General features: G+C 52.1%; 6 protein-coding genes across 6 annotated transcripts; 3 read left to right on the top strand and 3 right to left on the bottom strand.

The window, feature by feature from the left end:
• Positions 1–451: 451 nt before the first annotated feature.
• On the top strand, positions 452–1,360 carry COCSADRAFT_169845 (uncharacterized protein; the record flags this gene model as incomplete). Its single annotated transcript, XM_007700340.1, has 1 exon — positions 452–1,360. The coding sequence occupies one exon, from the start codon at positions 452–454 to the stop codon at positions 1,358–1,360; it is 909 nt and encodes a 302-aa protein (XP_007698530.1).
• COCSADRAFT_86667 (uncharacterized protein) lies at positions 1,338–2,414 on the bottom strand (the record flags this gene model as incomplete). Its single annotated transcript, XM_007700339.1, has 3 exons — positions 1,338–1,734; positions 1,787–2,309; positions 2,357–2,414. 3 exons carry the CDS (start codon positions 2,412–2,414, stop codon positions 1,338–1,340), a joined length of 978 nt encoding a protein of 325 aa, XP_007698529.1.
• A 102-nt stretch (positions 2,415–2,516) lies between these two features.
• COCSADRAFT_113999 (uncharacterized protein) lies at positions 2,517–4,695 on the bottom strand. The gene is made up of 4 exons (XM_007700338.1): positions 4,544–4,695; positions 4,385–4,484; positions 3,962–4,329; positions 2,517–3,913 (listed from the first exon to the last, which is right to left on the bottom strand). The coding sequence occupies exons 1-4, from the start codon at positions 4,564–4,566 to the stop codon at positions 2,653–2,655; spliced, it is 1,752 nt and encodes a 583-aa protein (XP_007698528.1). The 5' UTR covers positions 4,567–4,695; the 3' UTR covers positions 2,517–2,652.
• Positions 4,696–4,969: 274 nt separating this feature from the next.
• Positions 4,970–7,428, top strand: COCSADRAFT_35412 (uncharacterized protein). Its single transcript, XM_007700113.1, has 2 exons — positions 4,970–5,130; positions 5,185–7,428. Exons 1-2 carry the CDS (start codon positions 5,087–5,089, stop codon positions 7,268–7,270), a joined length of 2,130 nt encoding a protein of 709 aa, XP_007698303.1. The 5' UTR covers positions 4,970–5,086; the 3' UTR covers positions 7,271–7,428.
• A 1,116-nt stretch (positions 7,429–8,544) lies between these two features.
• Positions 8,545–9,698, top strand: COCSADRAFT_25007 (uncharacterized protein; the record flags this gene model as incomplete). Its single annotated transcript, XM_007700060.1, has 4 exons — positions 8,545–8,584; positions 8,689–9,153; positions 9,218–9,380; positions 9,446–9,698. The coding sequence occupies 4 exons, from the start codon at positions 8,545–8,547 to the stop codon at positions 9,696–9,698; spliced, it is 921 nt and encodes a 306-aa protein (XP_007698250.1).
• A 318-nt stretch (positions 9,699–10,016) lies between these two features.
• Positions 10,017–12,202, bottom strand: COCSADRAFT_304602 (uncharacterized protein). The gene is made up of 3 exons (XM_007700337.1): positions 11,896–12,202; positions 11,240–11,773; positions 10,017–11,186 (listed from the first exon to the last, which is right to left on the bottom strand). The coding sequence occupies exons 1-3, from the start codon at positions 12,067–12,069 to the stop codon at positions 10,134–10,136; spliced, it is 1,761 nt and encodes a 586-aa protein (XP_007698527.1). The 5' UTR covers positions 12,070–12,202; the 3' UTR covers positions 10,017–10,133.
• Positions 12,203–12,478: the final 276 nt, after the last annotated feature.

Below are 12,478 nucleotides of genomic sequence, written 5' to 3'. Positions count from 1 at the left end.
TCGCCGAATCTAACAGCAGCTCGCCCTGCTTTCCTTACAACGATTCCATCATGCGTCATAGCGTCGGTAGTAGTAAGGAAAATTTGAAGAAAATTGATAACAACAAGATAACTTCTGCTGAGCTGCTCCGACATGTGCCGAACCCAGCACAATTATGAGTGAAGACGTGGGTCTCAACTCACCGCTTCAGCTACCCATTTCGCCGTCACTCGATGCAAGCTGGCGCACGTTCGCTACACCATTTCTACGGCCTAGTGATGACTGGCTCTATCGATGCGCTAATTGATGGCTTTCGATGATAGTGGTGAAAGGGCCCTTGGGCGAAACGCCACGCTGACTAGAAGTTTGATCCTAGCTGTTGCTAACAGGCGGTCTATCAGCTCAGTTAAAGCTGAAGTGATATCGCTGCCAAACATGGCACCCCCTTTTGCGTCCTATTACCACGTATACCATGGCTACCATTGCGCCTCCAGAAAATCTCCAGCCCCAATCAGCCCTTGTTCAACTACCGTCTGAAATCAAGCACATCATTTTCAGTCTTTGCCTGATCAGCGATACTCCAATCTCCGACCCCCATATCGCTTGCTATAGCAAGGAACGACAGAAAGGACCAATGGATAATAGCCTCTCAAGGGTTTCTCTCCTTCAAACATGCCGCAGGATATACCATGAAATCGATCGTCGGCCACTGTTTGCGCAAAATACCTTCCGTTTTTCAAGTCTTGATACGATGCGGACATTCCTTCAAACACTGCCGACCAGCTATAGCAAGCGCATTCAAGACATCGAGATTGATTTGCGGAAACTAAACTCTGATCACCCCCATCTCACGCGTGAGTGGTTGCAGTATCTAGCGTGGACTCAGGACGACCGCAAACCATCCCTGCGTATGGATGCAGGCGGCTTAAAGTGTCTCCGACTCAATCTTGAGGCATGGCCTGTGATTCCAATGTACCGATGCGAGCTTTGGAACGTCCTTCGAAATATTCTACGGGGGTTTGCGGATATTGAGAGGATCGTTGTCACCGGAACAAGCAGAGGTAAAACGATGGCCCAGAAGGCACCGTGGTCGCCAGTCCATTTTGTAGGAGGTGACAATGTAGGCTCGGACGACCTGATATCTCGAATGAGCAACTGCGTAGTGGCGAGACTCGGTGAACACAAGGTGATCAAATGGCTGAGGAAGGACAACAAACTTCAGTTGGAAGTCTCCTCGATAGCACCTGCAGGCGAGAATACAGGTGCACGACTGACTGGGTCCGACACTTGGCCACTGAACGGAGTCTGTACTGTTTCTACTTACGACCAATACCGTCTTGACAGCAATGGTTCAGAGCTCAATCCCAGTGTCGACGGATGATGGGCCTGGCGGGATCCCAAGGGCCATGAATCTCATTCTTGTACTTTTGCAGACCGATCAACCACCAGCTACAAACTCCCATGCTGAGGAATGTGAGAATACCCCCTAGTATGGCGCCGGCTATGAATGTGGCGCTGCCGTTCCCTGTCAGAGTAACGAAAAGACTGCCCCATGCGCATGTTATCAGGGTGATGGTCAATGTGAGGTGGCCCCATGGTGACCTAGCACGCAGTTGGCGACGGAATATTGGGAAGAGACCGAATACCTCAATGGAGAATAGGGTCAACGAGAAGACATGAGTGGTAGATGGCAAACGCGAAGCAAGCACCGCCGATGCCATCATTGCAGAATTTGTGGATATCGAAGCTGGTAGTCTAGAAGGTGCAAATTAGCTGTTGAAATGGTGGACTGGTATGTTGTTCATACTGCGCATCTGTACCCGCGCTGTAATCAAAGAATGCAACGTTCATCATCAGTAGCCACGCGCTTATGGCCCATATTGAATCACTCGTTGTAGAGCGAGTGAGCGACTTGAGAATTGGGCTGAGCCCAAGCAAAGCCGCATATATGAGTATGGCGGATTTGGCAGTTGCCAGACGCTGCTTGGCCCTGGGCGAAAGGGTTTGCGAGGCTTGTGGCACGACCTCGTCTGTCTCCAACGTAGGCGTCAAAGGCACATTGGCAACCGTCTTGAACTCCTGGCCCATCCAGTGATCCCACAGGACCCAGGCCAGCACTGTGCACATACTGGCCCATCCAACTACTGCGACAGGCGACACCCTACCGTGAATGATGGCTACGAAACAGCAGCAAAAGATGATGACCGAAGCAAGATGCTGCACAATGACGGTTGCATCGGACATGAGCGACCAGAACTCATAGGGCTGCAGCCTGGGATTTCGCTGCAAGTGGTCAAGGAACGTGGCCTCATCTGTATAATTGTCGGGAACTGTATATGTGAGAAGAGGTATACTGCTGCAGGCTGCCACGACTCACAGGGTTGCTTGAACCACAGAAGCTTCTTGTAGTGGCCCTTTGGTTGGCGACTTGACATGCGCGACCCACCCTTCCTCTTTCTTGCAGGCCCTACAAACGACGCGCCTGTTGGATCCAGCAGCCTGTTTGCACTCATTTCATGGAACGGGAACTTGCTTAACACGAGCACGAGTGTGGTTGGGGAACCACTGGAAAGGATGAATTGTCATAATAGTCAATAACATAACGCTAGACCAAACGAGGCATGGCTATCTCCGAGGTTAACCCTGCAAGCTGAGCGCACCTCACCAAACATATCATTTCCGATTAAGTGTCGTCCAAGCGACAATGATCCTCCTTAGCTTAGGCACAGTAGCACGCCCAGCCTTTACTTTGTAATTTTCCTGGCCCAAGACCCGTCCGATTTCCATATAACTCTCTACTGCGACCCGAATGGGACCTCTGGCGTCAATCGGCAGACGCTCGATGGCGTCTTTGGTCGTCTCATAGAGCGAAAATGCATCCTTCAAAAGCCGTTTGCGGAGTGTCTCGACCTGCGCTTGATTTGGCCTCTTCAGTACATTCTCATAGCTCAGTCCTACATCGGCAAGCCATTTTAGAGGAAGATATACACGGTCAATCTTAGCGTCTACTTCAATGTCGCGCGAGATGTTGACATATTGTAATGCCACACCCATGTTGTTACCAGCAGCGACAATGGCACGCTGCTCCTCGGCGGATAGAGTGCTAGGATACCAGTAGAAGATGAGCTCAATACACATCTGTGCGACAGTACCTGCAACTCGCTCCGCGTACAACTGTAGGTCCTCGGTGGTTTCTATGAGCGGCGCTTTGTCGAAACCAAGGTCCATCTCAAATCCCCGGAGAAGATCCTCCAATGGCTGGTGTGAGAGTTTCGATGTGGGGAGTTGAAGGAGCGCAGACTGGGTGTCAAGTGGGAAGTCAGCGCATATTTGGGCATGCACAGCAGTACGCGCAACTTTGTCGCTGTACACATTGTTCAGGAACTTGCGTAGTTTTGCTATCCACATCTTGGCCTCCTCAGCGTCAGAAGCGTTGTCCACCAAATCATCAGCTACGCGACAGAAGGAGTAGAGTAGGAGCAGATCCGCCCGCAAAGGTCCAGGGAACGTCGCGGATGCAAGATAGAAACTGCGACTCTTGCGCTTCAGACGACGCACAGCCTCATCAAGACCCTGGAGCCGCTCAGCGTCGTACTTGGAACTGGGCGTAAGAAGGGCGCGCATCAAGAGAAGTGGCGATGGCAGCAGTGAGGGGTCCGTGAACAGCCCCGGGAAGGTGTGCAGCACGGCTAGAGCATTGTCAAACGCCAATTGACCACACACTATCAGCGAATTAGTGACAAAGAAGAACAGAGCCTCCTCTATTTCCAAGCCATCCCACAAGTGTGCTCCGTACTTTGTTCCCACGTTTATTACCCAGGTGCCTCTACGAAGTGCTAGTGTGTCGACAATCCAGAGATAAAAGGTCGGGAGGAGGATTGGTAGCGCCGTGTTGGTCAATGGCAGTGCCAGAATAAACTGGTATGCAAGACTCCTGCTTGGGGGTTAGTGCCAGATCAAGGGCCCGCTAGAATCGGCATACCATAGTAGCAGAAGAAAAGGGCCAGCCCAAATCAAGATGAGACCAGTATATGTCCCTTCACCGCCGCTCCGAATGCACTGCCATCCCCATGCAATTATGCCCAGCAACAACAATTGGCCGGTAAGCTTTGCGAATCGCCATGGATTCCGGGATGCACCCGATTCGATCCGCAGATACACAGGCTGGAAAGTGGGTCTGCTGAGGAGCAGATAGAGCAATGAGGTGTTGTATGTCTGCACGACAAAGAAGAAGATTTCCTCGAGTGGAATATCATATAGTTTTGGACCGATGATGACATAGCCGGGGTAGCTCCATATGCCGGTGCGGATCAGGTACGAGTCCCATGGTATAGTTGAGGTGACAGCGACCTGAGCTGTCAGCACATGTGTGGTGGGATGCGCCTGGGACAGTGATTGTACATACGAATATCAGATAAAAGACCTTGTATGCGTCGAGCTTGGTGAAGAAGGGGCGATAAAGCCAGGTGAGCAGCAGGGCCGGAGGGATCGTGTACTTGAGATGCCTAGCCGTGACTGTCAGATATGTTGTTTGCATCTCGCAACCTGAGGGCGCGTCACATACACCAGCGCGTAGTCAAAGCCCATGATGAAACCGTGGAGCAGGAAGAGACGGCCAACAAGAGGTACAGTTGGCGTCACTCGTGGGACCCAATGCAAGGGAACAATCTAGGTGTAAGCCGCGGCGGACATGCGGCAGACACTGGATGTTGCAGAGGCTCCATAGCGCCAAATCGCGAATTCCATGCCGCCCCCAAAAGTCAACCGCCGGCAATGCAGGAAGCACGTGGCCCAAAACGGGCTAGCTTCCTGTGCAAGCTTCAACATGACATCACCACCGACCACCCGCCATCTCTTCAACAGCACCGGTTTTCCCACCTGCCAACCCGCAAATCCCGGTTCTGACAGGTGCTTGCATCATGCCATCCACTCGCGCCCCTCACTCCACCCCGCTGCCCAGCCAGGGGTTGTTTCTGCTTCCGCGGCGTGACATCGCCAGACATGTGAATGTCCGCCCTGCTGTATACAAGGACGTTGACCATCGACTCTGCTCTACACAAACCCCACCACGCAGCCGCCCAATGCCGCCAAGGTAACCACCGTCGCCATGTCCAAGTCTGGACCGCCCAACAAGCCCGCCAAACGACATCCGTACGTAGGCCCCATCGCGCCCGGCTCCTCCAGCTCTGTCTAACCTCGTGCCAGGTACCTGTCTGGCAACTTTGCGCCTGTCACCAAATCATGGCCACCTACGCCCGTCTCATGGACGGGACATGTTCCGGAAGAACTACTCGGGGGAATGTATGTCCGCAATGGCGGAAACCCTGTGACCAATGCCGACCTGGGACGTGAAGCGCATTGGTTCGACGGCGATGGTATGCTCTCGGGCGTCTGGTTCAGTCGTTCGCCAATGGACCCGACCAAGCCCATTGTCAACTTTGTCAACCAGTTCATCCTTACAGACGTCTACCTCACCGCCGTCCAGAATCCAGCACTACGTACGCCCATACTGCCGAGCATTGCGACCCTGGTCAACCCCGCATCCAGCCTTTTGTGGATTCTCTGGCGGATATTCCGCACTGTCCTTGTTGTACTATGGACCCATATCTCTGGGTCGGCCAGTGTCATCAAGCGAATCAGTGTTGCAAACACGAGCATATTGTACCATGACGGACGTGCTCTAGCAACCTGCGAGAGCGGGCCACCAATGCGCATCACGTTGCCAGGTCTGGAGACTGTGGGCTGGTTCAATGGAAACACCGCTGAGGGCGAACCCGCCTTGGAAGATGACGACCACCAAAGTTGCAATGAGAAGCGTGAAGCGTTTGGCAGCACGGGCTTGCTCAGCTGGATGAGGGAATGGACGACTGGCCACCCAAAAGTGGACAAAGTGACAGACGAGCTGGTTCTCTTTCACTGCAACTTCGTGGCGCCCTACGTCCACTACTCATTGCTCCCAGCAGAGGGCTCGTCTACAAGTCGGACTGATTACGAAGCAAAAGCCATCGTCAATGCTCCAGTCCCCGGGTGCTCCGGCGGACGGCTTATGCATGACTTTGGTGTTGCGAGACATCACACTGTCATTCTTGATATGCCGCTCTCCCTAACTCCCCTCAATCTGGCAAAGAATAAGCCAGTCGTCGTGTATGAGCCCGAGAAGCCGGCTCGGTTCGGCGTGTTTCCTCGTCGACATCCCGAGTTGGTTCGTTGGTTCGAAACGGAAGGCTGCTGTATTCTCCATACAGCCAATACCTGGGATGAGTATGACAGCAACAACGAGGTCGCAGCTGTCAACTTGCTTGCTTGTCGCCTGACTTCGGCATCTTTGGTCTTCAGTGCCGGTAATATTGAACCACCGCCGCATCCAAAACATAAGGATAAATCAAAGAGCAAGCCAATGTCTTTCTTTGCAAAGTATAACAGCGATGAAGACGACAAAGACCCTGAAAAGTCTTTCATCGAGGAATCGACTCCCTTGCTAAGGCCAAACGCATCAACGTTTGGCCCGGGTTCTTCATCAATGGCTTCCAACATACCAATTTCCTACGACGACGAAGAGCAGTGCCGCTTATACTATTACCGCTTCTCGCTGGAATCTGGCTCCAAGAACACCATTACTCACCAGTTTGCACTATCAGCAATTCCGTTTGAGTTTCCTACAGTATCGCCAGCCACGGAGATGGTACGCGCACGCTACATTTATGGGTGTAGCACCTCGGACGAGTCATTTGGCGCCGCTTTGGGCAAGGCTACGAAGATTGATGTGTTGGTGAGAATAGACGTCCAAGGTCTCCTCAGGCATGCCCAGCATACTGCCCCGGAATCGATTACCGGATGTGTCGACAATCGGTCAATCGACGAGATTCTTGCATCAGCCGATCCCAAAGACTCGATCAAGGCATTCCGACTGCCCCCGCAGCACTTTGGCCAAGAAGCCAAGTTTGTACCCCGCAAGGCATCGAAAAAGGCCGTTGCCGATGACTCAGACTCGGATGAATTGGACGGGTACCTCCTCTTCTATGTGTTTAATGAAGATCAGCTGGACGAAGAAGGCGAGTGCAGGCCAGATGCTATCAGCGAGCTATGGGTCTTGGATGCCCGGGACATGCAGACAGTTGTTTGCAAGGTTCAGCTTGGAACGAGGATACCGTATGGTCTGCACGGCAACTGGTTTACCGAAGAAGACATTGCAAAGCAACGGCAAGTTGAAAAGCTCAGGTGCGAGACAGAGATGGTATGTGATACCCGATGGAGTCACTTGCAGAAGGCTCTTGTTAGTTATCTTGGCTAGTCAGGTGAGGGATTGGGTTTATTTCAGTGTTCAGGCATTCATACATATGTACATAGATGCATACACACATAGGTTAGAGAGATGTGCGCTACTGGCAGCGCCAGCCTGGTTGCGAGCATGTCAAACTAATGTCTAATTCCATCTTGGTCAACGGGTTGTTTGCTTTGAATGTGCATAGCTACAAAGTATGGGTGTAGTGGGATGTACATGTACATGCACACCGTGTTTCTGATCGATCGTGGGAAGACATGTGCAGGGGCTGAGGTGGCACATGGCCAGTAACACCAGCCTTGCATAGCAGTCATGTATGCATGTATACCTCTGACAGGGCAGGCCAACCTGTTGATCTCCCGGCGAGAATAGCAGCCAGACCAATCTAGTCCCATTAGTTCAGCCCAGCCTAGCCGTGGTGGTTGAGATGGGCGAGATGGGCGGGACGAATCAATGCAGGTGACGTAAATCTCATCTCAAAGTGACTAAGGGATACCTACGTCTGGCCGACGTCGATGTCGAAGTAAGCTTGTGAGATCAGCACTATAAAGCTTAAAAATGAGTGGCGTGACGGTGGGAAGTGGGGTTGGCGCGATGCGGAAGCGTCGGACGCTAGCAGTCATACCACGACGTTAATCGCCCTCAGTATGACCGAACATAACGCCGCTCCAGCCATTCAAGCTGCTGTCCGCGGGCCATGAATGCCACGGCCAAGTCGTCGAAATACTCTCAGTTCTCGCCCATCGCCCATGTCTTCCTTGCCCCTCGAGGCCATCACGACGTTGATCTCTGCACCCAAGCACGACACAATGGCTAACGAACCACTCAAACAATGGCCATCAAAGCGGGGGACGCTACAGCCAAGTCTTCATAAAAATTCCCGCAGTTGACGAGATCATCCAACGTCGCAGCTTTCTACCGTTCTCGCCCTGCTGCCCTAGGCTGCTGGCCCGTTAGTCAGCGCTGCGATTGGAGGAGCACTGACATGAAGGTGTGGTGCGACCAGTTCTAGGTGCTGCAATGTCGTCATGGATAACGAAGAGAAAAACGTCTGCGGATCGCAGCAATGACAAACTGACGGCATGACGGCATGATGGCATTACAGACGTGGGCAGACATGGTCAGGCGACAAGAGATATAGTTCGAGGGTCGCGCCTGTATAAGGGATTGCTTGATCATCCTCCAGAGTTCAGTAAAGTCTCTTGGTATCAGAACCAAATATAAGAAAAAGGCGATTGCAGAGTTGGCTCTTGTGTACCTGCAAGACACTGTACTTTTTCACAATGCAGCTTGAACGCAGAAACGATGTGTTCAAATACAATGGTATGTAGACATACCATTTCGCAACTCGCCGCTCCTTTTCATGAGCTTGCGGTACTACTGCGAGTTAAAACAAGTAACATCTTTGGCCTAACAAATCGTCTTAGGCAACACTGTCAACGGCCGCACCGCAGACATTGGCTTGACCACCCATGGCTCCAACTTCTACTTTGCCATCTGTGCTGTCATGACTGTGGCGGGCTTCGTCTTCGCAGCCATGTCGTACCGTGTTGAGCGCCGCAACCGACTCTTCCACTACATCACCAGTGGTGTCGTCTTTGTTGCAGCCATTGCCTACTTCACCATGGGCGCCAATCTCGGATTCACGCCTATCGAGGTCGAGTTCCGCCGCAGCGACCCAGTCGTTCGTGGTACCTACCGCGCCGTCTACTATGCTCGTTATGTGGACTGGTTCATCACTACGCCTCTGCTTCTCATGGACTTGCTGCTTACCGCCGGTATGCCATGGCCCACCATTCTCTGGGTCATCCTCGTCGATGAAATCATGATCGTGACTGGCTTGATGGGCGCTCTCATTCAGAGTATCTACAAGTGGCCATTCTTTGTCTTTGGTAAGAATTCTATCACTCTCCCTTTCGATAGCAAGTCATGTGATTGACTAACACACAACCATAGGCTGCGTCGCTCTCTTCTATATTGTCTTCCAGCTCACCTGGGAAGCTCGCATTCACTCCAAGACCTTCGGCCGCGACGTCGAGCGCACCTTTTTGATGTGTGGCTCTCTCACCGCATTCCTCTGGATCCTGTACCCAATTGCCTGGGGTCTCAGCGAGGGCGGGTACGTTCCCTTTATCTACCATCCTCCCTTTCAAACCTACTCCTTACTAACCGAATCCCAAATAGCAACGTCATCGCCCCCGATAGCGAAGCCGTCTTCTACGGCGTCCTCGACTTCCTCGCCAAGCCCGTCTTCGGTGCCCTCCTCCTCTGGGGCCACCGCAACATCGACCCAGCTCGCCTCGGCCTCCAGATCCGCGACTACAACGACGACACTATGCTCCAGGAGAAGCGCGCCAAGGACGCTGCTGCCCACAATGGTCAGAATGTTGTTAACCCGCCTCACGACGGCCCGGCGCCTGCTACTACTACCGTTTAAGAGAGAGAGAGAGAGAGAGAATCTGCGCTTTGCGATGGCGAAGATACCCCTTGTGTTGTGTGCTTGGTGTGCACGATATCGTATGTATGTCGTTTGTCTCTTGTTGTTTGAGGATGATGTTAGTAATGTTGTGATGGTGGGGGAAGGTAATTTTAATGTAATCATGGATGTGGTGGAAAGGGGAGTGGAAATGCGTATATGAGTTTGTCTTTTACGATACCAGTAAGAAGTTCTTAATCAACCAGTCACTCGTTACAACATATAACTTGTCTATAGCTACCCATTCGAATGATTCGTGATTTTATGTCATGTGATGCGTATAGAAAAATACAGCCATACGATATATATATATAAGATGCGTAGACATATACAAACATTATCTAACTTTCCACACATGCCTCGTCTACAAAATCACGAACACAACCAATCCCCCCTTTACCAATCCCCCTTCAACCCCTCACCCCTCTGATACCTCAGCGTCCCCACGCCCCCCATCGCCACAACCGTCATAAAAACACTAATCAAGATCCAAACCAGCCAACTCAAATACGGCCCATGCTGCACGCGATCCAGCGGACTATTCGACCCCACTCTACGATCACTCTTCGCTTTGCCCCACGGAATCCTGTGTCCCTGGCCCAACCCCGTCAGAATCTGCTCGGTTACGATTTTGGCGCCAGCAAGCACAATCGGGACGCCCGTGCCGGGATGCGTGCTCGCACCTACAAAGTACAAGTTGTTGATGGAGGAGTGTTTGGTTTTGGGGCGGAAACTCAGGACGTTGAAGAAGGAGTGGCTGAGGCCTAGGATGGCGCCGCGGTCGAGGTTGAAGCGGGATTTCCAGGTGGGAGGTGTGTTGATTACTTCGTCGACGATGTGGGGTGCGAGGTTGATTTTCAGACGGGCTTCCATGGTGCGGAGGATGGTGTCGCGGGCGGATGCGACCATTGAGTCCCAGTCTTGTGTTAGACCCGCGGTGTGCTTGGAGCCCTTGTGGGCGTCGGTGGTGGAGCCTTGCAGGTGGCCGACGGGGACGAGGACGACGATGGAGTCGCAACCTGGAGGTGCGGCCGAGGGGTCCACACGCGAGGGGACGTTGACGTAGAAGCTGGGTTGGTCGGGGATGAGGTGCTTTTTGAAGATGCTGTCGAAACTGTCGCGGTATTCCTCCGCGAGGAAGATGTTGTGTGCGCTGAGTTCGGGGAATTGGCGGTCTAGCGCCCAGTAGAAGGATATGCTTGAGCACGAGGCTTCGCGTTTGAGGAGAGAGCGGGACATGGAGGATGCGGGGAGGAGGTTGTTGTATGCGTAGGTTAGGTCGGCGTTGCAGACGACTATGTCTGCGGTTAGGGGTGCTTTGCTCTTGTCTTCGAATTCGATGCCTGTTGCGCGCTTTCCGTCTTCTGACAGTGTAATCTTGCTGATGGGACTGTCGAACATGTATTCGACGCCTAGGCGTTGGCCTACATCCACAAGTTTCTCAATCACCTAGAAAAAGGTCAGTATACATGATCAATGTTTTCTAGTACAGTACCTGTTACCTTGTGGAAACCACCAATTGGATACCAGATACCCTCTGCTAGCTCGGTGTACTGCAACAAACTGTACGTCCCGGGTGCATCAAACGGACTCATACCCATGTACATACTCGCAAACGTAAAAACTCTCCTCAGCCTCTCCGTCCAAAAGTACTTGCTCGCCCGGTACCAAATGCTCTCAAACGGATGCAGCTCAATCAAATGCAGCAAAAAGTCCAAGCGTGCCATGCTCAGCAGCGAGTAAAAGTTTCTCCGTAATACATAAATGACCGAAACCTCGTAGTGGCGATGGCTCTCCTGTAGAAAAGATAGATAGCGCTCAAACCCCGCCGTGCCCTCAAACCGCTCAATCTCCTCTTTCATGACGGAAATGTCCGTCGACAGCGTAAACGCCGTATCATCATGAAAATGCACCTTGTAATTGGGATTGCATTTGACCAGCTTAACCCCTTCTCCCTCAAGCGAAGTCCCCAGATCCTCAAACGTCTCGTGGAAAAAGCGAGGTAGAAGCAGTAAGCTCGGGCCCTGGTCGAATCTCTGTTTTTTTGGGTTATTATTTATCAGCTTTTGTTTTTGTTTTTTGTTCAGTTCAATTACAGTTCAGTTGGTTTCGTTCAATCGCCCAAAATTGGTTATATAGATTGGAAAGAAAAACATACATATCCTCGGCGGTGAATCAAACTGCAGCGTCCACCGGAAAACTCATTCTTTTCTACAACCGTCACTTTGCAGCCTGCAGCGGCCAGACGCGCGGCGAGGGCCACGCCTCCAGCTCCCGCGCCGACGATAACAACGCTCGGGCCCGTCGCGCTCGCTGCCTTGTAGTCTCCCATCTCTTATTACTGTTTATTCCTTTATTTCTTTTGGTTCAATGTGTGGGCCTTTCTCTCTCCAGTGGATAGACTTTGCAGGTCGACAACGAAACGAACCGGGGTTTGCAAATAGCAGAGAAGGGGGTGTTGGGTAAAAGAAAGGAATCGTTGCAGCGCGTACGTGAAGGAAGAAAGTCGCGCCACACCATTTGTTCCCGCTCGGGTATTCCTGGATCGCTTCACCAAGTCATGACGTATACACAAAATCAATTTAACAACAGCTAGTCATGTATGCAGGCATTCGTTTCGGCATTGCGTCTTTGGCATGTGGAAATGCTTATTGTTGTTGGATTGAAACGGGGGGTGCTGTGCCAAAGAAAGCGTGGTTGCGCTTTTTGGTGAATGTCGGGCGGGCGCATGCACATGGTTC

Source organism: Bipolaris sorokiniana (genome assembly GCF_000338995.1).
Source record: "Bipolaris sorokiniana ND90Pr unplaced genomic scaffold COCSAscaffold_5, whole genome shotgun sequence".
NCBI classification, from domain to species: Eukaryota; Fungi; Ascomycota; class Dothideomycetes; order Pleosporales; family Pleosporaceae; genus Bipolaris; species Bipolaris sorokiniana.
Note: the sequence above shows the minus strand (reverse complement) of the source record. Positions and strands in the feature narration are given on the sequence as shown.

Coding starts and splice junctions, on each gene's coding strand:
- COCSADRAFT_35412 (XM_007700113.1), top strand. CDS start 5,087: ATGTCCAAGTCTGGACCGCCCAACAAGCCCGCCAAACGACATCC. Junction 5,131..5,184: donor AAGCCCGCCAAACGACATCC/GTACGTAGGCCC, acceptor ACCTCGTGCCAG/GTACCTGTCTGGCAACTTTG.
- COCSADRAFT_113999 (XM_007700338.1), bottom strand. CDS start 4,566: ATGGGCTTTGACTACGCGCTGGT. Junction 4,330..4,384: donor AGGTCTTTTATCTGATATTC/GTATGTACAATC, acceptor CTGACAGCTCAG/GTCGCTGTCACCTCAACTAT. Junction 3,914..3,961: donor CCTTTTCTTCTGCTACTATG/GTATGCCGATTC, acceptor ACCCCCAAGCAG/GAGTCTTGCATACCAGTTTA.
- COCSADRAFT_304602 (XM_007700337.1), bottom strand. CDS start 12,069: ATGGGAGACTACAAGGCAGCGAGCGCGACGGGCCCGAGCGTTGTTATC. Junction 11,774..11,895: donor TGATTCACCGCCGAGGATAT/GTATGTTTTTCT, acceptor CCAAAAAAACAG/AGATTCGACCAGGGCCCGAG. Junction 11,187..11,239: donor CAATTGGTGGTTTCCACAAG/GTAACAGGTACT, acceptor ACCTTTTTCTAG/GTGATTGAGAAACTTGTGGA.